At 41.1% G+C, this 24,031-nt stretch overlaps 2 protein-coding genes across 2 annotated transcripts; one reads left to right on the top strand and one right to left on the bottom strand.

Moving 5' to 3' along the window:
- Positions 1-3,668: 3,668 nt before the first annotated feature.
- Positions 3,669-5,046, bottom strand: LOC134202620 (vacuolar protein sorting-associated protein 37A-like). Its single transcript, XM_062677638.1, has 3 exons — positions 4,761-5,046; positions 4,499-4,691; positions 3,669-4,433 (listed from the first exon to the last, which is right to left on the bottom strand). The coding sequence occupies exons 1-3, from the start codon at positions 4,802-4,804 to the stop codon at positions 3,753-3,755; spliced, it is 918 nt and encodes a 305-aa protein (XP_062533622.1). The 5' UTR covers positions 4,805-5,046; the 3' UTR covers positions 3,669-3,752.
- A 10,430-nt stretch (positions 5,047-15,476) lies between these two features.
- Positions 15,477-20,407, top strand: LOC134202629 (uncharacterized). The gene is made up of 3 exons (XM_062677647.1): positions 15,477-15,788; positions 15,885-17,152; positions 17,299-20,407. Exons 1-3 carry the CDS (start codon positions 15,477-15,479, stop codon positions 20,405-20,407), a joined length of 4,689 nt encoding a protein of 1,562 aa, XP_062533631.1.
- The last annotated feature ends 3,624 nt before the right edge of the window (positions 20,408-24,031 follow it).

Below are 24,031 nucleotides of genomic sequence, written 5' to 3'. Positions count from 1 at the left end.
GTAAGGGGTTACGGCAGGCTGAAAGTTCTCAGCCGCACCAAACCAGGGAAATAGAGGGGGATGACGCCTCCTGGACCCTGGTCAAGAACAAGAGGAAACCGAAGACGTCAAGGGCCGAAAAGAAGGCCCAGGCGAATGAGGGTAGCAAGAAGTCTAGGGTAGGCGCTAATCGCTACAGGGGCGATGCCCTAGTCATCACGGCGGACGAGGCTAAGTACTCGGACGTTTTGAAGGCGATGAGGAGTGACGTCAAGCTCGTTGAACTCGGCGCCGACGTACGTCGAATAAGACGTACCCAGATGGGCGAGATGATCCTCGAGCTGAAGCGGGGCGTCTCGCAAAAGGGCGCCGCCTACAAGAAGTTGGCGGAGGAAGTTCTAGGCGAGACGGTCAAGGTGAGGGCACTCACTACGGAGGTGAATCTAAGGGTTAAAGACCTGGACGAGATCACCGAAATCGAAGAGCTCGTCACGGCACTGCGGCGACAGTGTGAAGTGGAGACGCCCACCGCAGCCGTTCGGGTACGGAAAGGTCCGGCAGGGATGCGGGTAGCATTGGTTCGTCTATCTGCAGCGAACGCCTCCAAGGTAGTCAAGTTAGGGAGCGTCAAGGTGGGATGGTCGGTGTGCCCTGTGGGCATATACGAGCAACCCGAAGTTTGCTTCAAGTGCCTGGAACCGGGGCACAAGCAATGGGACTGCAAAGGCCCTGACAGAAGCAATCTCTGCCGACGCTGCGGATTGGAAGGACATAAGGCACAATGCTGCACGAACCCTAAAATTGTTTGATTTGTTCCAGCAAAGCTGTGAACAGCAAGCACCTCATGGGAGGTTCGATGTGCCCGGCGTTTAAGCGTGCTGCAAAATCACAGTGCAGGTAACGCAGCTGGCTTGCTCGGCCTCGCCCGAGTGTTTGGTGTGCGCAGGTTTAGAGGAAACGGCGGAACACGTGTTGTTCGTGTGCTCACGTTTTCGCGCAATGCGTGACCACATGCTTGCCACATGTGGTCTGGACACTACCCCGGACAACCTAGTTCGGAGGATGTGTAAAGATGAAGTTTTATCGGCTATCGCCCAAATCGTCTCGGAGCTACACAGAAGGTGGCGCGTGGACTCAAGGATGGCTAGTTCAGGCGCAAATAAGAGGTGGTCCAAAGGATCTGAGTCGGCTTCATGGGTCATACCGGTGGTCATGCTCTGTGGTCGAACCCGATCCTTTTATCGAACAAGTGGCCGCGCGAAGAACAACATGGTATCGTTGCTTTCGCGGCGTTGGTCAACCGGGCGGGTTCCGAGCCCGAGGACGGAAAGGGGTCCTCGTCAAGGCAGAGGCAGGCGTAGGCACCGCGTCGGCAAGTCCCTCTGTGTGCTGGCGAATAGGCCCTATCGCTGAAAGGTCAATTTGGGGTGCTCGCGGCATCATCATTCTTGATACCAGTCGTGCAGAGGGAAGCAGGCGCGAAGTCGACCCTTCCCACCTTCCGAGGACATAGGGCGTGGTAAGGCCACCTGGAAAGCCGGCAACGCGCTGGCACGATACCATGGTGTTCTTCTAAAAAAGCGAGTTACGATGTTCGGTGCTGCAAAGACACGCAGCTAACCTCGAGGGTAAGTTGTGCACTGGCCCCCCTTTGAACCATTACTTTCTGGTTGTACCGAAGGGACTATGGGCTTGGCGGCAATGGAAACGGTTTAGCGGGTCGGGGATGTAGTCCTGCCTCCCTCGGTGATCCCTAACCCCGCACTTCCTGGTCAACCCAGGATGTCTGTTGAGCAGATTCCCCCTCCATTGCTTAGGAAAAAAAAAACGTGACCAATCTTACCAAAAAAATCATGTGGCTGCAGAAAACAAACAGATTCTATATTATCGTGCCCCATTGTGTGTTCGACAGACCATAAAGCATGCCCATAAAATTATTTAATTTATTACGTGACACAAAGAATACACTATTTGAACACTCACCCAAGCCAATTTAGCTGAATGTGGTCATGTAACTATTGTTTTAATGCTGGTTTTCCATTATAGCACCCAAATGAGTGCTATAATGGATTTTATGCAACCCATTTGCGTTGCACCCATGTCATTAGTATGGAAAAGTAGGCCGTTTTATCACTCTAACGCCAATTGTAAACCAGGTATTATGATCAGGAATTGCAAAAAAATAAAGTATCGATTTGTCAAGGCCTGCTACACATAACAAAAAGTTGCAAATGCCCTTGTCTTAATTTCATACCACGGCGCCAACATTTTTGCCATCACGCTGTGCAACATGTGGAACGGCGGCTACATAAACCTCATGCTGCTCTGCTCAGTAACGAACAATTCACTTCAATATATGTAGTCACTGAAGTAAGAAAATATTAAAAGTCAATGTACGTATGTCAAGACCCGAAGCTGATTTAACATATTTTTCACATTTACTATACGTCAGTACCTTCAGATAATTAACTGATATTGGATACAGAGCGGAGTGTATTCAAATGATTGTGCATGTGCTTGCATTGAGAGTATTGATACGGTTGGTGTATAGAGCGATTCTGCGCACATGAAGCTAGCCTCACACCAAAATGTTTTCCATTCATATCACTCACAGTTGGTAACATCTTGAGGAACACTGCTGGACATACAGTTCCTATTACTGGAAGAATTACCATTACCATGTTGAAATTTGGGGGTAAATATGATCCACATGGGCATAACTCTGCATTCTGCAAGCATGGGACTGTTATGCATTTTATGGGCATTTAGAGTATGTTCACAAATTATTCTGGCCTATTCAGACCAGGTACAAGCTTTCATTTCACTGAAAATAATATCTATGCAGTAGAGCCCTTAGCGAATCCTTTATTAGGCGCCTCGTTTATACAAAAGGAAATCAAAAGCGCTCTTTTTTTAAAGAGGGTAAGATTTCCCACAAATCTATGCACAAAACTTCAAAGAACCGTATGTGCGGTCTAATGGTCAATTTCTTAAGTCAATCCTAAGTCAATTGTAGAGTTCGTAAAATTTTGTGAGAACTGTATAATGAATCGAACATAGAAGATTCTAAATCCAACGCATTTGATAATGACGCTCCACACTACGTTATCAGACTTGAAATAACTAAAAGATGAAGAAGACATGAATTTTTTTTTGTTATAATAGTTCTATAAATATGTATTAGAAATACTTTATGTTTTTAATAAGTTTTGGAGATATATTCAGGGGTTCCGTAACAAAACTAGGGAATTGAATTTTGCGATAGCTTCTAAGTTTTTATAAAGTATTTTGAAATGTCGGAAAAAACATCTTTAAAAAAAATCTAACTTTTCACTTCAGCTCCTCACTGATTTCCGTTGACTAAGTCCTTGATAATAATTTTTCATTGTTCGTAAAGAGTTCATCCTCAAAAATTCATAAGGATGATATGAACTCGTGAAAGTTTCAGTTAAAATAAATGTTCATCAGGTTGTATGACAAACTGCGGAATTCCATTTCGCGTAGTCCCAAGTCCGCGGAATGCGATATTTCCCGGAATGTACATTGCGCGGAATGAACCATTTTGATCTCAGATGTAGAAGTTCTACAAAAACCATGAAAAAAATTGGTTAGCAAGTCGACAAACCGAATAATTGACAGAGATGGACAGTTTGCTTTTTAAGCCGTTGTTTATTCTTCCAAGCACAGGCTAATGCCAAATTCAACAAAGATATAAATACATATCACAATAAAAATGTACACCCAAGGTTAGTATTTCCTAGCACGAAACCTTATCAGAAAGCAGCTCGCTCCAAAGCCGTCAATTGTTGAACTAGCCGATCTTCTTTGGCTTTCCGCATCGTGTAACTTTTCCTCGATTCAATAAAGTTGTTCAAAAATGTACCCACATCGCTATCGCCGGAGAGAAACTTTTGCGCTTCTTCGTCGCTTCGAGAGTCCGCCGCCGCAACTGCAATCTGCAGTAGTTCTTTGATGTGTTGCGGGGAAAAATCCTCCGACTTTTTCTGATACTTCTGATTTGAAGCTTCGTATCTAGCACCGAGCTGTTTGAATTCGAGATACATTGCCTCAAGTTTAGTTTTTCGTTCATCGATCAGTTGCTTTTTGGCAAGGTTTTCCGTGGCAGTCACTTCAATTTGATCCAACAGATGATTCATTTCGTTGCTTTGGTTCTGAACGAAGCCCAGCTTTTCGATGAAATGTTCTAAACAATCTTCATCGCTGTTCAGTCGACTGAGATCATCCAAGCTGAGACCTTGAAGTCCGAAAACATCTTGCTCAGGTGTAACCGGAGAGGCTATCATTCGACCTTCTGGTGCTTTCGGTTCTTGGCTATTACCATTTCGACTATGCTGTGGTGTTCCAGGAGTTTCATTCAGTAACTGGGGCGGATGTTTCTCAAATTCCCGACTGATAGCTTGAACAACTCGTCCTAAATCGGAATGAATGGTATACTGAAATAGTCAAAAATATGTAACACTTCTATCAGTACAATTTTTGAAATCCGAGGTTTACTTACATTTAATATCCCCGGGGCATTTTCGATTTCGCCAGTGCTCGTGTTCACCCACGGATGACTCAGAATGGGACTCACTACAAGCTTAGGTTTCGCATTAGGGAATTCCGGTCCCAAAATTATATTGATTGCTATGTCACGTCCTCCGGATTCAAAATTAACCAGATATTCCTCATTTTCTGTAACCTCTTGGACACTGAATTAGTAATGGGATAGTTTTGGAATTATTGAATTTGGTCATATTGTTAGATATCTAGGTACTTACTTAATATTAAATATTTTAAGAGTGTCAATTTGCCGCTTTCGCATTCTACTGCACAATCCAATTCAGCCTATATAACTCTAATTTATGAAAAACACAATTTTTTTAAATCCAGTGAAATCCGTGAAATCACTGAAATACCTAAAAAAATATTTCAATACCAAATTTTCAAAACGACTTATCTGCTTTTGTAAACAAAGATTCAAACATCGATTATTGACGAATCTGATAGCACTTTCACGCAAACTACACCATCAGCACATAGGTGAAGAATTCTGCTATCTGATATAGGAGTACTCTCAGATTCGTCAAATCGATGTTTGAAATCTTGTTTACAAAAGCAGTTAAGTCGTTTTTAAAATTTGGTATTTATTTTTTGTTACGAAGATGAAAAAAATAAAATCATGCGAACTGTCAAGAAGCGAACCCGTTCATGAAAACACACTTTCCTTGAGCAATACAGTGAAGCCCAAGCCCTACACTGCACACCAAATAATTAATTAATATTTAGGGTCTGTCTCATTTGGAGAATTAAACTGAAATTAAACTTAAAAGTGACATTTCAATAATTATCAAATAACCCTGCTCGCAGAGCAAGATTACTTTTGACAGATATCGAATCATTTTGCATCGATGTCTTATTGGAATTGCTGGGCAGCACCTGGGAGGGAGATTCAGATTCAAAAAATATGAATGTCAGTGCAGACCTAACTTTAGTTGTCATGAAACGTCACCGCAGACCTAGCTGAAAATGTTTAATAAATGGGGAGTATCGATACTGATAATTTGCTTGAAAACTATAAAAAAGCAGAAAATTATATTAAATCAATCTATATTTGAAACGACGGTTGTTGAACAAAAAAAAAATACCTAATACAATCGAACTATGAAACTCATTTTAAAATGATGTCCGTTGTAAAGAGAAAAGGAGTCGTCTAGGATACATCTTCTTGCAATGATTCCCTTTGCTTATCGCTTATAAATTCATTATCTGCATCGCTCGTTTCACGTTCATCCCAATCCACAGCTACAGTGAATTGTTTTTTCGTAATTTTAATCGTGAATAGTTGGGTTTTGGCGATTTGAAAAAATCTGTAAAGTGTTCGTCGTCCGAATCTGGCATATATGGTGAAAGCATGGAAGAGAGATTTCGCTTTGCAACTTCCGTAGAACATTTGCTAAGAGATCTTAATCATTAGACCACAATGTAGTTTTGATTCGTAATAGCTAAATTGCATTAGCATTCTATCCCATATAATTTTTATTCAAATATAATCAATATGTAGGGGAATTATTTTCCTTATCCCAAAACATCAATTACCGGTAATGTCCTTGGGAAATGGTTCTTTATGACGACAAGACTATCCCTTCATAATCAAAAAGCTAATGTTGTTTCATTCAATAATTTTCTATCTCAAAAATATAAACTTCCGGAGTAAACAAACGCCAAAATACCGATGATTCGATGAACAAAAAGGGATAAAGGTGTAGTGGTGATCATTTATTAAGTTATTTGCCAAAATACACACTTAAAAGCCAGATTTTATTTCGGTTAAAGAATTTAACGAACATGTTCTGTACGCTTTTAACCGGAATGTCGTCAAAAAAATTGTTTCACCGAATTATTGTACATTTAATTACCGAGAATCAGCTAAATAAACTTTTTACTGAGATTCGGATATATGTTTTGCGATCTTCATCGGTATACTACCCACATTACCGAATTTCGGAGAAGTATACTTGTCAAACGTCAAAACGTGACAGAAGCACGTGTTAGAAAAAAATGAGGAGAACATTCACTTGTTTAATTCTAGACAACGGCCGCAGAAAAAAAAATCTTCATGTAAGTTATAAAGTTACATTTTAGCAGACATTTTACTTTATCCCGTGCTTGAACTTTTATTTTATAGAACATACCATCATGCACACTTAAATTATAATACCGATCTCGGTTGAATTTTTCACCGAACCAGATCGGTTGAAAGCAATGAACCGATCAGTCGTTCGTTTTCTTCAAAATATTTTGAATAAAAACCGAACATTCGGTATATTAAATATCTTTTGACAAATGAGAACAAAAATTAAACCGAAAAATACGGTTAAGCCTAAATGTTTACAAGTTCGGTACCTGACAACCGACATTACTCGGTAAAACAAACCGAACATCGCTTTAAGTTATTTAAACGTCATTCAAACGACTTCGTGTAGGAAACCAACCAAAAATGCAAAGTCAAGAAAAGGCTGCAATCTTTATCAATGTCCTGGACGTGCATGGCGAAAATTATGTATCAAAAATCAGAGTGAGTAAAAAGTATTAATATGTATATGTTGCCTATTATTAGGGATTATATCATTATTTTTCATTTTCAGATTTCCTGATGCTAATAATAAAATCATATACTAGGAAAAAACGTGAGTGAGCGTTGTCCAAAGTGGTATTAAAAATATCGAATACTATTTCCACTATATCAATAAACGTTTATTATTTCTCTTCAGCTAAATTTGTCCTTAATATAATCGGATTCAGAGTTCTAAAACGAGTCTTTGAATTCTGATTCAGATTCGATTAAAGTAAAAACCAAGGGCTAAGAAACCGAATTACGCTATGTGAAATACAGTTCATTCGGTTTAATTGACACCTTTCGGTAGAAATCAATTAACCGATGTACGGTTATTCCTAAATAAATAAATGCTAGTAGAACCGACTGTTCGGTTAGTTTGACAGATTGGAAGCAATTTCAAATTAAACGATTGCTCGGTTGTTTCTTGTTGAACCGAACAGGCAACCGAGCGTTCAGCAGATAAAAATTCGGTTCAATTTCAACCGAGTTCGGTTATATATTTTAAGTGTGTGGAATAGAATGAAGAGAACGATTATTGTAACTCAATGAGTAATGTCAGCTTGCAATGGGGGTGACTTCTCGTGACGGATTCTTGAATGTGGAAGAGTATTTCAGCTCGCCATATACTAAGTGCAGCCAGGGTAGTGTTATCATATCTTAGGTGGTCGAAATAGGTACAATGATACTCTCGATAATGTCAAGCGTTATTCAATTTTGTAAAAAATAAGTTCATTTTTTTTTTACATTCATTTCACATTTTTCATTTACAAAATATATTTGATGCTACCTCACGCTTTTGTTGTTTTCATTATTTTCAACTGAAAAGTAAAACAAATTAAAATATGAATTTACATTATCTCGGTAATGCAATTCGCCGAGCACTTCGGTAACGTATTACCGAACAGCACGGCAAATTTTGACAGCTGGACGTTTACGCACATTTTACGACCAGTCGGTATTTTGAACTTTTGCCGAGATTTTTACCGACATCTCAGCTGTTGGATTCTCGGAAATTTACTTTGCCGGCCTCGGCGAAAAAAAAAAAGTGTGTATATCATTGCGTTGATATCGTACTTTATTAGAAACCAGATAAAGTTTGCACATGTCGTTATTACGAAGTGGTAAAGATGTTCCGGTGTTCATCTTTAAAATGCTTTTTCAAACTATATCATTGCATTGATATCATACTTTACGAGATAACGATTCATTGAAATTTATATCATTAGGAATAAATTAGTGTGAAGAAATATCGACATACATGTTAAATTGTATATTATTGACCTTGAATGTTTGGTTGTTGAGTTGGTCGAGATAGATGCTGACAAGAGATTCGTATTTTATTTATACTATTTTATTTACACTTCTTAATTGGATACTCCGGGAGAGAGAGTTTTACGAAACACTTCATATTTCAAATTCCCGCACTCGGGACGTCATATGAAACTCGAGAAAGTCACGCACCGGCTTCAATGAAATCAACGAAAACATCGATGACACGCAAAACAAAAATTGGTCAGTCCGTGTGACGCTTGCTTTGGTATATTTTGCTCGTCGATAATTTTCTTGCGTCATGACGTTTAATTTTATTGTTATTTCGTGTGTAGTATCTGGATCTCCCTCCCAGGGTAGCACCAGCCATTCTTATGACCGGGTTATTTGCTAATTTTCGAACTGTCATTTTTAAGTTTAATTCTCCAAATGAGACAGACCTTAATATTCTTTTCGTGATCCAGCAAAATCATTTACTGAAATCATATCAGCAATTCTCAGTTTGCTGATACAGTATTTTTTCCTGAAAGTTTACTGTAAAGCAGTATTAAGCATTACTGAATTATATCCAGTAAACTTATTTTTGCTGTAAATCAGTAAAATATCTGTCATTTGGATAAACACCACCGAAAGTACCGAAAACCAGCAAAAACAGTTGCTGAATTGATAACAGCAAATTAATTATTGCTGGATCTCAGCAATTTCTATATCTTATAATTTCAAAACGATTACCAACATGGCTGACAAAAAGCCCTGCAATTCACGCCTCTCCTTCAACGCATAATTATTTTCCCTCGCGTTTAGCGTACAAATCATCAGCAATGAATCGCCTGCTTTGAGCGTGCTTACAGCGGCACAGAAGGAGTTAACTTTCTGAAATCAGTATGGCGAAAGGCATCTACGGTTCGATTACTCGAAATTAAGCACCTGAATCGAAAAAATATTTGGTAGGCGTAGTAGCGGACACCATCCTTCATATCCGGTACCAAATAGTTTTTCATGAAAAGTTCCTAATCTTGAGAAAACACGCGTTAGATGTCTTTCGCCATACAAATTTCTGGCGGTTAACTCATACTGGCTATTTTGCGCATATACTATAGCGCCGGGATGTGATAGCGGCGAGTAGAAAATCAGCCACTGCCAATAATTCATTGAATAAGTAACATGCGATTTAAAAACGTCAGCCATTGGTGGAACCAGATTTATTTCGAAGAAACTTTCCAGTAAGTACAAATCACATTACATGAGCATTACTCCATTTTTTTTTTGAAAATCACAAATCTGTACTCTTCAAAAATTGACATTGTTCATTTTACTATTTCAGACAAAAGAGAAGCGCGAAACAGACCAACAATGACGCGTGAATGTCAATCAGAAATAGACGGCTGATGAATCATATAAAATTTGTTGTTTTTTTGTTGCAATTAGATTAACAAATAAGCCATCTGTGTACATTCGACATATAAGAGAATAAAACTTTATTGATCTGCAGCTTCATGAGCTGTGTATTTTTTTTATTGTTTTTTTTCTTCTAATTACAATTTTTAATTTACTTTGCTGTAATTTCAGCAAATCGGTGGAAAATTGCTGACAAAACAGCAAATTGTATTTACTCATCAAATTACTGATAACCAGCAAATTCAATAATATTTTGCTGAACTTTCAGTATTCGATCTGTCACTTTTATGAAAATCGTTTTTGCTGATTGAACAGTAAACATTTTTGCTGGAAAAATTGCTGGATGAACAGCACAAAAAAAACAGCAAAACCTGGAAAACCTGGAAATATCAGGGAATTTCTCCCCACCTAGAAAAAAACCTGGAAGTATCAGGGAATTCCTAACATAATCAGGGAAATTTCAATACCCGGTGATCATGAGTGAAATTCTTTCAAAAGATGAAAAAATCATTAAAAATGTTTTGATAAATATACCAATCAAATCTATTAAAAATGTATTGAACGTTAATGGATCATTGTTCCGCAAAAAAAAAAACGTTTTGCCATCTTCAAAAGAATTCCTGGAGAATTTCCGAAGCTATTCTTGGTAAAGGCTGCCTCACACCTCGGGAAAATTTTCCAGCGGATTTTGAGCCCCGTGTATTTTAAATGGGGCCGGGATTTTGATTTTCCGTGTCCAAATTCCGAAAACATCGCATATGCAAAAATGCATGGGGAAAAAATCCGCGAACCAAATTCCCGAGGTGTGAGGCTACCTTAAAATCTAGGAATTTATTCTAGAAATCAATTAGGGATTACTTTGTAAATTCTTTTGAGTATTCCCTTGGAAATTCTTGATGAATATATTAAAAAATACTAAATTTGTTAAGATTTTTCAAAGCATCTCCTGGAGGAACTTCCGAAGGAATTTCGGGATCAGTTTTCCAAGGATTTTTTCAAAGAAATCACTAAAAGAGTGTCTATAAGAATGATTAGCAATTTTCCGGAGGAATTTCAAAACGAATTTCCTGACGATTTTTCGTATGGTTTCTTTGAGAAATTCCCGAAAGGAAACCTGAAAGGATTTTCAAAAAAAATGTAAAGTGATTTATGAAAACCTGCTAAAGGAATTCTTGAAAGAATAGCCTAAGGAATCCCGAATGGATTGTTTAAAGGAGTTTCTAAAGGTATTCTCGAAAAATTCCCAAAGAATTCTTAAAAGCAAAATATCCGAAAAACTCTTCCAGGTGTTTTCTAAAGTTTTCCTCAAGATTCTTCTGAATGAGTTCCAAAAAAATCCCAAAGAATTTCGAAAGAATATCCGAAGCATGTTCGGAAGGTTTTTACAGTAAAGCAGTAATAGAACGCTAGTGAACGCTAGCGGCGCTATGGCATCTGGTTGTTGTTTATCATGATATTTATGATCATAAATGGCGTAATCTGAATAGGCTATAACTTGGCCGTTTGACACTTATAGTACCGGTACCTTGGCTGGTAGCTGGTCCGAGCAAATTAGATGTTGGTCACAAACTAGAACAAACTAGATGTTGGAGACGCAAACAAGTATAAGGGCATTAGGCATGAGTACGTTAGGCGTAAAGGATGTTAAGCATAAAATGCCCCAAAAACAGCCCACGATATAAAAAACGTATTATGCCTAACGTCATGGACTCAGCAATCTCATATTTTTGCATCAACACATTTCCTGAAGGAGTTATTGTAAGAAATTCTGAAGGATTTCCTGAAGAAATTCCCAAACATATTTCCGGAACATTTTCTTAAGAACAGTTCAATCAAAGTTAATTGCCTATATTCCGGGGATTAAACCACCTGACTTGGACTTTAATTTACAATGTTATGAAAACTCATATGTGAATGTGTACATTATGTGGAAGAGAATGATTTGAAAAATGTATTGGAGGTAACCAGTTTCCCTTCGATGGGACTCGAACCCACGACCCTCAGTACGCTAGACTGGTACCTTGAACAACTAAGCTACGAAGAACCCAAGGAATCCTAGCGGCTACTGAATTTGGGAATCTTGAGCTCACATATGAGTTTTCATAACATTTCCTTCAAAAGTTTTCTTAAGTTTCTTAAAAAAACAGCTGAAATAAAATTCAAAGAAATTTCCGATAGAATTCTTAATCAAATTTCCAAATAAACTCCTAAAAAAAATTTAGAAGAATATCTGAAGAAATCTGCAAAGTATTTTATAAAGGTATTTTCGAGGCACATTTTCGAACATACACCTAAAAAAAATTCAAAAAGATCGTAAAGGAATCGTCAAATGCATATTTCCTTGAGATGTTTTCTAAAGTTTTAGCAAAGAAATTTTCAAATTAAATGAGTGATGTAGCTCTGAAGCAATTCTTAAAATCCGGAGGAATATCTGGAGGAATTTCCTAAATGCGAGAAAGCCATTGGGTTTTTACTTGGATTCGTCTATCACAATCTATTAGACAACATTTTCAAAACGACTTATCTGCTTTTGTTAGCAAATCTCGGGTACTTATTCAAAAGGACGTATGTGATTTTGTAAACAAAGATTCAAACGTCGATTTATCCAATCTGATACCACTCACACGCAAACCATTACCACAGACAGGTAGGGGAAGCCTTCGGCTACTTGTTGGTGGTGTTGGATTGCGTGGGAGTGCCATCAGATTGGACAAACCGACGTTTGAATCTTTGTTTACAAAATCACATACGTCCTTTTGAATAAGTACCCGAGAAATATTCAAACGACGATTTGACAAATCTGCCTTCCTCCCTCTGTCACGCTTTTTTTGTATACCTACACGGAGAAAATTGAAAAAGATAATTAGCTTATTATTTATAACTTTTTGAGCTTTTTTCACTTTTAATCATTTCAGCGCTTACACTTTAAGCAGTATTTTATGCATTGCTTTGCTTATCTGAAATTTATTCAATAAGTTGATTTTTGGCTACCATTATCAAACATCGGACTTGGACAACATATACAGTGAACGTTCGCTAATTGGGGTTTTTCTAGTTGGGGCGCTTTTTAGTTGGGGGTTCGCTAATTGGGGCGAAACCCAATTAAAAAGCACTCAAACGTCAGAATGTGATGTCAAAAACGCGTTGACGTTTTGTTCCCGTGTTTGGCGGGATCGATATTTTGTGGCGCGTAAAATTTTCCTTTGTTCAACGCAAAAAGTAAACAACATTGACGCTTGTCAAAACGCCCCAATTAGCGAACGGCATTCGCTAGTTGGGGTGAGGTCGTGCCCCAATTAGCGAACGATCACTGTAGTTTATTAGTTTCAACTACCACGATTGTCGAGTATTTTTTATTAAAAGCGGATTATTCTTATTAATTATTTATAATATAATTCGTTTCGGGGTGTGAACAACAGATATAACGTTAATCAGGCTCTCTGGTTGACGCGAGATTCGACGGCTACCGAAGAAGGCAATGCGCTGAAGCAGGTCACGAACATTGGGAGCCATGTTTCTATTTTTTCTGCTCGGCCATGCAGTGTGCAAATTGTAACAAAGACAAGAACAAAAGTAATATTTTTCTTCAATAAATCGTTCTCCAAATTGATAATTAACTTCTTCCGTTTGCCATGTGTAATTCAGGTTCGGAACAATGCACCAGCGAAAACCGATTCGCCAGGAAGAGGATCTCTACTTCGATTCGGATCGGTCGAACGATTGCCCTCGAGGAGGAAGAAAATCAGTGCCTAAGAGAATTAAAGGCCAGCCTATAATGGCAGTCGCAGCTCTATGAAGTAGAAGCATAATTTCCCTGAATGGTATGGCGGTCGACTGTGGGACAGTTCTGAGGAGGCGCTAAAATCGATTCATCACCGCCGCATGCTCCTTTTTACGGTCTAAATAATCTGATAGAAATATTGCCACGCAATGAATTTATCAATACAGTGTATGATTATAAATAAATGTAAAAGTTCTGAAAAAATCAAAACTATTCCCGAGATTATTCTTTTCAAATTTTTAAAAGTCAAATTATTTCCTATTTGTTTTGCAAAACTAACATTTCTGCTGAATATATTACCTTTAACCTTCGTTAGATTAAACTGAAAATAATCTTTTCAAAGGCTTAAACTAAAATTAATCATTCAAAGCTTCCCGAATAAAAAATATTATAGAAAAACAATACAATTTATTGTAACATCACTATACAACACAATAAATTTACAATAGATTTTATTATAGATGAAATAATAGAAATACATTAGAATGTATTGTTATGAACCATTCATTAAATTGTAAATGAAGTTTTCGCATTAGAACGTACGGGTTGTTAAGTATCGTAACTATACAAAATCTGAGATTTTTTCATACACTTTTGTTTGTCAAACAATAGAGTGTATCGTAAATATATTGTTGAAATATCCAAAGAAAACCGTTCAAATTACATTAGATTGAATTGTATTTTTATAGTAAAACAATACCATATTGGATTTCTTAATTATGACGGCTTTACCGTTCAACTAATGAAATTTGAAGAAAAATAATGCATATTTGCGGCAATGGGATAAATATTGTTATATTGCTTATATGCAATTTGAACAAAATTTTCAGAAGTTATCAATGATTAAAATTTATGCACTAAATGTTCTAAAAACAATTGGAAGTATTGTTACATTAGAGAACTATGTTGACGTATTATATCCACGGTGTTGATACAATATGGACAACCATCAAGAAACAATATATCCTATTGTATACCGTAGTGTGGCGTCCACTGGACGATACGCACCTACCATATGAACACCGTGCTGTATCAACGTCGACTCATTCGATATACGATGACGTCCACGTCATGCGGATGGAATGACATATAGAGATTACCTTTGCACCTCGAATTGTAGTGGAAACAAAGAAGCGTGAATGCTGAATCATATGAATTATCCTGAAAAATAGAAATTTGGCCCTATCATAATTATCTTTATTAGTTTGATTAGTAGTTAGAAGGTTTAACAGTTTGTTCCTCGCAAGTGTAGAGTGGTAAATAGAATCAATGGTTGTGCTAACTCACTGAAATCTAAATGTAAACTCTCCCAGCAGATTGCACATTCCAGGCCGTTATTCATACAGTCTCCTAAGATTGCATTTATAAAAATTTATTATTCTAAGGTAAGCAGTATACATTTAAAGCGAATTTCTTCTAAATCGAAGACCGAAGAGAACTAAATTTGCTGTAACATTCGTTTAGAAACCAACCCTATTTGAAAGGAGTACCGCGTAGAGGTTACTGCAGTGAAATGAGTATAGGAGGCACTAAACGTAAGAGTGATACTAAAGCGTGAACTTATATGAAACTCTAATAATTTCTATTAATACACACAGGAAATTTTAACTAACTGTAAATCATCAGTAGTTCATTTTTTCGGAAGACGCTCCCTCCAGTTGGCACGGCCAACATATTAAAATTTCGTTTACCGCGGCAGGCGATGTCGGAACCAGGTATGGATGCTGACAGCAGAGCCAAATGTACCTCAGGTAAGCGGCAAACATCTCCTTCCAACTCAAAGTCAGGCAATAAAGAACCCCCTAAAGACCCGTCTAGACAACCCCTAAGTAATGACCCAAAAGGCGCTATCCCCCCAACGCGGCGTGTAAGACCACACCGGTGGCTCGAGGTAGTTGTAAGTTGTGCGATAAACCGGACGACGACCAAATGGTGCAGTGCGATACATGTGATGTGTGGCACCATTTCGTGTGCGTGGGAGTTTCAGAGGATATTCAGGGCTGCAGTTGGATCTGCTTGGAATGCGCTACTGCGAAAGCAACCAAGGCAACGAAATCCATATGGAAAACCTCCACACAGAAATTGGCGGTGACGTTACGGAAGCGGATAACTCGAGCAACATCTACAAAGGGTACGAAGAAAGTGATTCCTACGACGGAGTGGAAACATGATGTTTGTGATACGGCGGCGAATTGCGAGGATATAGTTGCAGCTGCTAGACGGAACGGAGATGATGCACAGGTAGCGACGAAAACAAGGGCGAGCAAGGCTGGTTAATTAATATCAGCAGCATCACGGAAATCAGTCAAGGCGCGTTTGGATGTGGAACTTCAACAGATCGAAGCTGAAGAGACACTGATGCAAGAAGAGATACGGCGCAAGCGGGAACTAGCTAAAAATAAGTTCACTGTTCTAAAGGAGATGGCCGATTTGGAAGGCAGTGGCGAATCAGTCATTGATCAGCATAATGGTCATCACAAGGTGGAACAGTGGTTGAACCATCGCAGCGAAACCAATGTGAAAGATAAGCGTTCGTCATTCAAGAAAACCAGCATGGAAAACTCCGGAAGTGAAGTGGAAACAGAAGACTCAAGCGAAGAAGAAACGTCTGGTACCGGGACAAAGGATGAAGAAGAACTTTCATCCATCGGTGGTACCAATTGCTACGGCAGTGAAGAAGCACAACCCTATGGCGAACGAGCAGGGCGAAGACACCAAAGAGCGAAGAGTGAAACAGCCAAGAAAGTTGAACTATGTGGTAGTAGACGACCAGTTACAGACCGGCAACACTCCCTGAGAAGCAGCAAAAGACTCTCGAAGGATGAGCTTGCAGCACGACAGGTTGTACCTCGTGAGCTGCCCAAGTTCAGCGGTAATCCGGAGGAATGGCCAATGTTCTTGTCCACGTATGAAGATACAACGGCTATGTGTGGGTACACGGAAGCGGAGAACATGATCCGTTTGAGGAACTGTCTGAAGGGAGATGCATTTAACGCTGTTCGTAGTTTCTTGATGCGGCCTGAAACGGTAGGCAGAGCAATCAGTGCACTGAAACTACGCTTCGGTAGACCGGAAACGATAATTGAATACCTGAAGGAGAAGATTATATCGATGCCGACTATCAAGCCAGATGCGATGGACAAGCTGGTCGATTATGCTCTGGAGGTCCAGAATCTCTGTGCCACGGTAAAAGCTTGCGGTGGAAAGGAGTATATGTGTGATACGACACTCCTAAAAGAATTTGTCCAGAAACTGCCACCTCAAATAAAGCTGGATTGGGCGCGGTACAAGAGAAACTTCCCAGAGGTAAAGTTGTCCACGTTCAGCCAGTGGATATACAGCTTGGCGGAAGATGTCACCGTTGTTTTCGAGCCTCAGTGCCGCGGAGGCAAGAATCAGGAGATAAAAGGAAACCGAAAGGAGAAGTATGTGAACACTCACGCAGAAGTTCTTTCCAAGGATAGGACTCAGACTGTATACCCAACCCAAGCAAGATCGACGGTGGCCGGAGTGAGCGGAGGAAGCAAAGCATGTCCCGCGTGCAAAGAAGATTGCAAATATCTTGGAAAGTGCAAGCGATTTCTTGAGCTTTCGTACGAAGCAAGGTGGGCGACAGTACGTGGATTTAACTTCTGCCGCAAATGTCTTCGGCAGCATAAAGGTGGCTGCAATTCTGGAGAGTGTGGGAAGAACGGATGCACCTTCAAGCATCACGTCTTGCTTCACAAACGCCACCAAGCGGTACCAATAGGAGCGGCCCTTCGAGGCAGAACGAGGAACGCAACGTCAATACACATCAAACCGGTACGGGCTCGCTTCGCTACTTGCCAGTGACGTTGTTTGGAAACGGAATACAGCTAAAATGTCACGCTTTCCTGGACGATGGATCCGAACTGACTCTCATCGACCAGCAACCAGCCGGGGCGCTGAGGCTGTCCGGAACCATTCATCCGCTCTGTCTGAAATGGACGGGTGGTACTCTTCGCTACGAATCCGATTCACAGAGTGGCGGGCTTGTGGTCGCCGGAAGAGGAGGAGAGCGGCTGTTACTGCAAGATGTGAGAACGGTGGAAGAGCTGCAATTACCCTTCCAGTCTTTGGATATGACTCAACTCACTAAACCGCATCGATACCTGCAGGGACTTCCTGTGGAATCATACACGAACGTTCGTCCACGGATACTGATTGGATTGAGGCACGCTAATGTTATGCTGGTGCGGAAAAGTCGTGAGGGCAAGATTGGCGACCCAATTGCTGTAAAAACCAATCTCGGATGGTCGGTGTACGGTGGCTGGGCCACGAAAAATTCCTCGAGTACTAGTCACACCTATCACATTTGTACGTGTAGCGAAGAAAGCATGACGCACTTAAACCAGACGGTCAAAGACTACTTTGCTATCGACAGTCTGGTAGTCAAGCCCAACCAGCTTGAACGACTATCTAAGGATGACGAGCGAGCAATGTTTTTGATGGAATCTCGGACACACTTCAATGGAGAGCGGTACGAAACTGGCCTTTTATGGCGCTCTGATAGAATTCGGCTACCGGATAACAAGGCAGTCGCAATCCGTCGGTGGAAATGCCTGGAGAAACGCATGGCGAAGGATACGGAACTGGCGAACGTTTTGAACGAGAAAATCGCGGAATACATTTCGAAAAACTACATTCGCGAACTAACGCCAAAAGAACTGTCGGAGAAGCGTGAGCGAGTGTGGTATCTACCGATTTTCCCGGTATACAACCCGAATAAACCTGGAAAGGTACGTATCGTTTGGGATGCCGCCGCCACAGCTTACGGAACATCACTGAATTCGGCACTCCTTACTGGTCCCGACCAGTTGACGTCGTTAGTTGGCATTCTGTATCAGTTTCGTGAGCATCGAGTAGGCGTGTGTGCTGACATCCGGGAGATGTTCCACCAGGTACGGATAGTTCCGGAAGATCAGCACTGTCAGCGGTTTCTGTGGCGCAGTATCGTGGAACATGGTGAACCTAGGACTTATGTCATGCAGGTAATGACCTTTGGGGCGAGCTGTTCTCCTGCTATAGCCCAGTTCGTGAAGAACAGCAACGCAGACAGATACGTAGACGAATATCCGGAAGCAGTAGCGGTGATCAAGAAACGACACTATGTGGACGACATGGTTTTGAGCGCCGAAACGGAGGAAGAAATCGTCGAGCTATCCCAATCGGTACGTTATATCCACATGCAGGGTGGATTTGAAATCCGCAACTGGGTCTCCAACTCATCGCTGGTGCTGTCAAAAATGAATGCAGAGCAGTCAACAGAAAAGGATTTGAATATAACTTCCGAGTTAGCGAGCCAGAAAATCCTCGGTATGTGGTGGGATACGCAGGATGATGTGTTCAAGTACAAGATCGGATGGACGAGATTTGATTCAGCGCTTCTCGATGGAAGTCGTTGTCCCACCAAACGGGAGATCCTTAGGACACTGATGACCATCTACGATCCTGTAGGGCTGATTGATCACTATTTGGTTCTACTGAAAATCCTGCTTCAGGAGGTGTGGCGTACTGGGATTGATTGGGATGAAACTATCCCTGAAAATCTGTTCGAGAGGTGGCGTACGTGGATTCGTCTTCTCCCGGAATTGGAGAAACTACGGATCCCAAGGTGTTACCGGCAAGTTGTATTGTCGATAGAAGAGGCTGCAGTAGATATGCACGTCTTCGTTGATGCCAGCGAAAGTGCTATGTCAGCCGTTGTGTTTCTGCGATTTACGAAAGGTGACCAGCTGGAATGTTCTCTGGTTGCGGCTAAGACTCGAGTAGCACCGATGAAATACACCTCAATCCCACGGTTAGAGCTGCAAGCTGCAGTTCTGGGGTGTCGATTGGCTACCAATGTAACACGAAGCCTGACGATGAACATCTGTAAGCGTACATTTTGGACAGACTCTCGAAATGTGCTCTGTTGGCTGCGTGCCGACCACAAGCGATACAGTGCTTTCGTCGGATCAAGAATCAGCGAAATATTGGAATCGACAGACATCCACGATTGGAGATGGGTTCCGACTCGATCTAATGTCGCTGATGATGGGACCAGATGGCGAGATCGACCTGATCTATCGTCGGAGAGCAGGTGGTTCAAGGGTCCAGAGTTTTTGATGCAAGCAACAGAGAAGTGGCCCAGCCTTCCAGTAAAGATCTCTACCGAGGAAGAGATGAGACCCAGCGTATTGTTCCACATCAGTGCTTCCGAATCGGTAATCGATGTCAGCAGGTTTTCAAGTTGGCGACGACTATTGATAGTGACCGGATACGTGCTTCGTTTCTGCACGAACATTCAACGAAGCTGTAGGAAAGTTCCCTTAATTTCTGGACCACTTATGCGGGAAGAGCTTCGCAGTGCGGAAGCACACCATTATCGGCAAGCCCAACGTGACATATACCATGACGAGGTTGCAGTGTTGGTAGCTAAAGAAGCAACGGGAAAACAAATTCCAAAGGCGAGTCCGCTCTACAAGCTGAGCCCATTCGCGGACGACTCAGGAGTATTGCGGATGAAGGGTAGAACTGGCGTGTGTGCGTATCTTCACAGCGACGCGAAGAATCCTGTTATTCTACCACCTAAGCATCCAGTAACATCGCTACTCTTGGCACACTATCACGAAAAGTACCTCCACCGCAACTACGACATCGCAGTTAACGAGGTTCGCCAAAAGTATAGCATTTTTCGCTTGAGACAAACACTTGCCACGATCCGTAGAAACTGCCAGTGGTGCAAAAATCGCGACGCTGTCCCTCAACCGCCGGAGATGGCCGATCTTCCAGTGGCCAGACTATCCGCACACACGAGGCCGTTCGCACATGTGGGGTCGATTATTTTGGTCCAATAGAGGTAAATTGTGGGTCGAAGGGTCGAGAAAAGGTGGGGGTTCTACTGACATGTTGGACAATAAGGGCCGTCCACATCGAGGTAGCTCATTCCTTAACGACAAGTTCCTGTATAATGGCGTTGAGGAACTTCATCGCACGAAGAGGTACGCCCGTTAGTTTCTATAGCGATAGGGGCACAAACTTTGTAGGGACCAACCGAACATTGCAGGAGCTCTACCAGAAGATTGACCAAAATCAGCTGATGCGGGAGTTCATTACGTCGTCTACATCGTGGCAGTTCAACCCACCAGCGTCGCCCCACATGGGAGGAAGTTGGGAGCGCCTCGTACAGTCGGTTAAACGGAACCTGGCCGAAGTCTTGCACGCACGGCGACCAACTGACGAGGAACTGAGGAATGCCCTAACAGAAGTAGAAGGTGTACTTAACACGCGCCCTCTTACTCACGTGCCAATCGACGACGAAGCAGCACCAGCCCTAACGCCCAACCACTTTCTTTTGGGCTCTTCGGATGGTTCAAAACCGTTAACTTTCGTGAACGCGGACAACGCGGCATTGCGACGAGGACATCCGACATCCCAATGGTTGGCGAATCTCTTCTGGAAGCGCTGGATTCAGGTCTAACTGCCCGACATAACACGGCGTACGAAATGGCACAAGAAGGCGAAACCTCTTGAGGTGGGTGACATCGTTGTCATCGTGGATCATGAGCATCCCAGAAACTGTTGGCCCAAGGGACGGGTAATCGGAGTGGTAACTAGTGGAGGACAAACTCGCAAGGCAACCGTTCAAACTGTTCATGGTATCTACGAGCGACCGACTGTAAAGCTGGCGGTAATGGATGTACGGCGCGGTGTGGAGTAAGCGGAGCCAAACTATCTGATCCGCCTACCGGAGGGGAGTGTGGCGTCCACTGGACGATACGCACCTACCATATGAACACCGTGCTGTATCAACGTCGACTCATTCGATATACGATGACGTCCACGTCATGCGGATGGAATGACATATAGAGATTACCTTTGCACCTCGAATTGTAGTGGAAACAAAGAAGCGTGAATGCTGAATCATATGAATTATCCTGAAAAATAGAAATTTGGCCCTATCATAATTATCTTTATTAGTTTGATTAGTAGTTAGAAGGTTTAACAGTTTGTTCCTCGCAAGTGTAGAGTGGTAAATAGAATCAATGGTTGTGCTAACTCACTGAAATCTAAATGTAAACTCTCCCAGCAGATTGCACATTCCAGGCCGTTATTCATACAGTCTCCTAAGATTGCATTTATAAAAATTTATTATTCTAAGGTAAGCAGTATACATTTAAAGCGAATTTCTTCTAAATCGAAGACCGAAGAGAACTAAATTTGCTGTAACATTCGTTTAGAAACCAACCCCTATTTGAAAGGAGTACCGCGTAGAGGTTACTGCAGTGAAACGAGTATAGGAGGCACTAAACGTAAGAGTGATACTAAAGCGTGAACTTATATGAAACTCTAATAATTTCTATTAATACACACAGGAAATTTTAACTAACTGTAAATCATCAGTAGTTCATTTTTTCGGAAGACGCTCCCTCCAGTTGGCACGGCCAACACGTAGAGAGTATGGTAATTCAATTGTTTACACTGTTGAGCCTATGGTACACTTTTATCCGGGTTATTGTCGAATTATGCATCACAATGAGTGGATAAATCGAATATTGTTTTAGATTAAAATGTAATCTAATTAGCTTTTTTATTTTTATCCGTGTAGTACATATGCGGTCACAAAATCTTGGACCCCTCCCCCCTAAAACATGTGACATCATTTTTAAACGACCCCTTATACCCGTGTGAAGAGCGGAGCAAAAAGATATTTTAGTTACTAGATAAAGATTGTCCCTTCGGTTCCCTTTGTTCTGCTGTCCGGAACATGTTGGGTACCAAGCTGTCAAATCGTATGGATTTTCCTTCTTTGACATTCAGCTCCCATATTCTCGCCAGCAAAAGATGTTCCGGACAGCGACAATCTTTATCTAGTATTATCAATTCAGTGCAAATCCGAATTATAGCCGCTAAGACGATCCCCACCGATGTGTATCCAAATGAGTGTCTAGTATAGGAACGAAATGCGTTCATATTTTATTTATGCACTTGTTCTCGCACCGGTTGTTTCTATCAAGGTTGTTGAAGTGCAATCATGCTTCGCACTGGTGGTGAATATCCGGTTGCTATTGAGGCAAACACGGAAATAAATAAAATCAGGAAAAAAAATATTATTTATTTTCAAATCTTTCAGAACGCGCTCCCACTTTTGTAACATAAAGATGTTATCAGATTAGCTAGACAAACATCTGCTAGGTGGCGCTAGCTTATATGCAACAACTTTGTAGAAGATGGCAATATTCTTAAGATTTCAAGTATCGAAATATCTAACCTTTTAGGTTATTTCCAATTCACTAGCGCCGCCAAGCGGTTGTATTTCAAATTAAACTTGTTTTTGTCATGATGGTTTTGACCTCCCAAACAACTTTGTAGAAGACGCCAATATTCTAAAAATTCCAAATTTCGAGATATCTAATCAGGTTATTTCATATGCGCTAGCGCCGCCAATCTGTTGAAATCCAAACTAAACTGACCTCCATACTAATGGTTTTGATGATGAATAACCGAACAATTTTTCAGAAGGCGGCACATTTTTTATTTATGCGTTACTCTTTATTTCCGTGTTATGTTTTGGCAACGGTTGGAGCGGGTCGCCAAATTTGCCAACTCGCTATTAGGGTCTCGCCGACATTTATCACCAACACGAACGCAAGCTCGTGGTTGCAAACAATCCCATTTGATTTTGCCGTGACAGCTGCTCGTGGTTGCAAACAAACCGAGTAAAAGTGTGAGTGAAACGTGCGTGTACGTACACGATCGCTGAAAGCCTAATTCACCGAAGGTTGCGTTTACATTTCCCAAACCCGTTTACCAACGACCGGTGCGAGTTCACGTCATGATAGAGGTTGCTATTTTGGCTTTATTTACGCACTGGTGGGGATCGTCTAACGAAGTTGGATTTTTCTCACAATTCATACAGTGGTGCGCTGTTTTCATTTGGGGATGTGCTATACAGCGCACCACTTCCGAAATAAGGTTTAACAAAAGATATTTTAGTTACTAGATAAAGATTGTCGCTGTCGTCGCTGTCCGGAACATCTTTTGCTGGCGAGGATAGGGGAGCTAAATGTCAAAGAAGGAAAATCCATACGATTTGACAGCTTAGTACCCAACATGTTCCGGACAGCAGAACAAAGGGAACCGAAGCGACAATCTTTATCTAGTAACTAAAATATCTTTTGGTTTAACGTATGGATTGTGAGAAAAATCCAATTTCGTTAGCGGCTATAATTCGGTTTTCTACTGAATTTATAATAACTAAAATATCTTTCGTGGAGCATGATTGATACGTTTGAGTGCGTTTTGAGAGTTTTCCCATATGGGAAAGCTGTCAAAACGTACGCAAACGTATTTATTCTGCTCAGCTCTTGAATCTCAAATCTCCGTGCTTTCAAGAGTGCGTCCTACGGTTTAAGTTTTCAGTGACGGGTAGTGACCAAAGAACGTGTTCCTTGATTTGACATTAAAATACACGAATTAAG

Source organism: Armigeres subalbatus, unplaced genomic scaffold (assembly GCF_024139115.2).
Source record: "Armigeres subalbatus isolate Guangzhou_Male unplaced genomic scaffold, GZ_Asu_2 Contig1310, whole genome shotgun sequence".
Lineage (NCBI taxonomy): Eukaryota > Metazoa > Arthropoda > Insecta > Diptera > Culicidae > Armigeres > Armigeres subalbatus.
The sequence above is the reverse complement of the archived record's forward strand: the minus strand, read 5'-3'. Positions and strand labels throughout refer to the sequence as shown.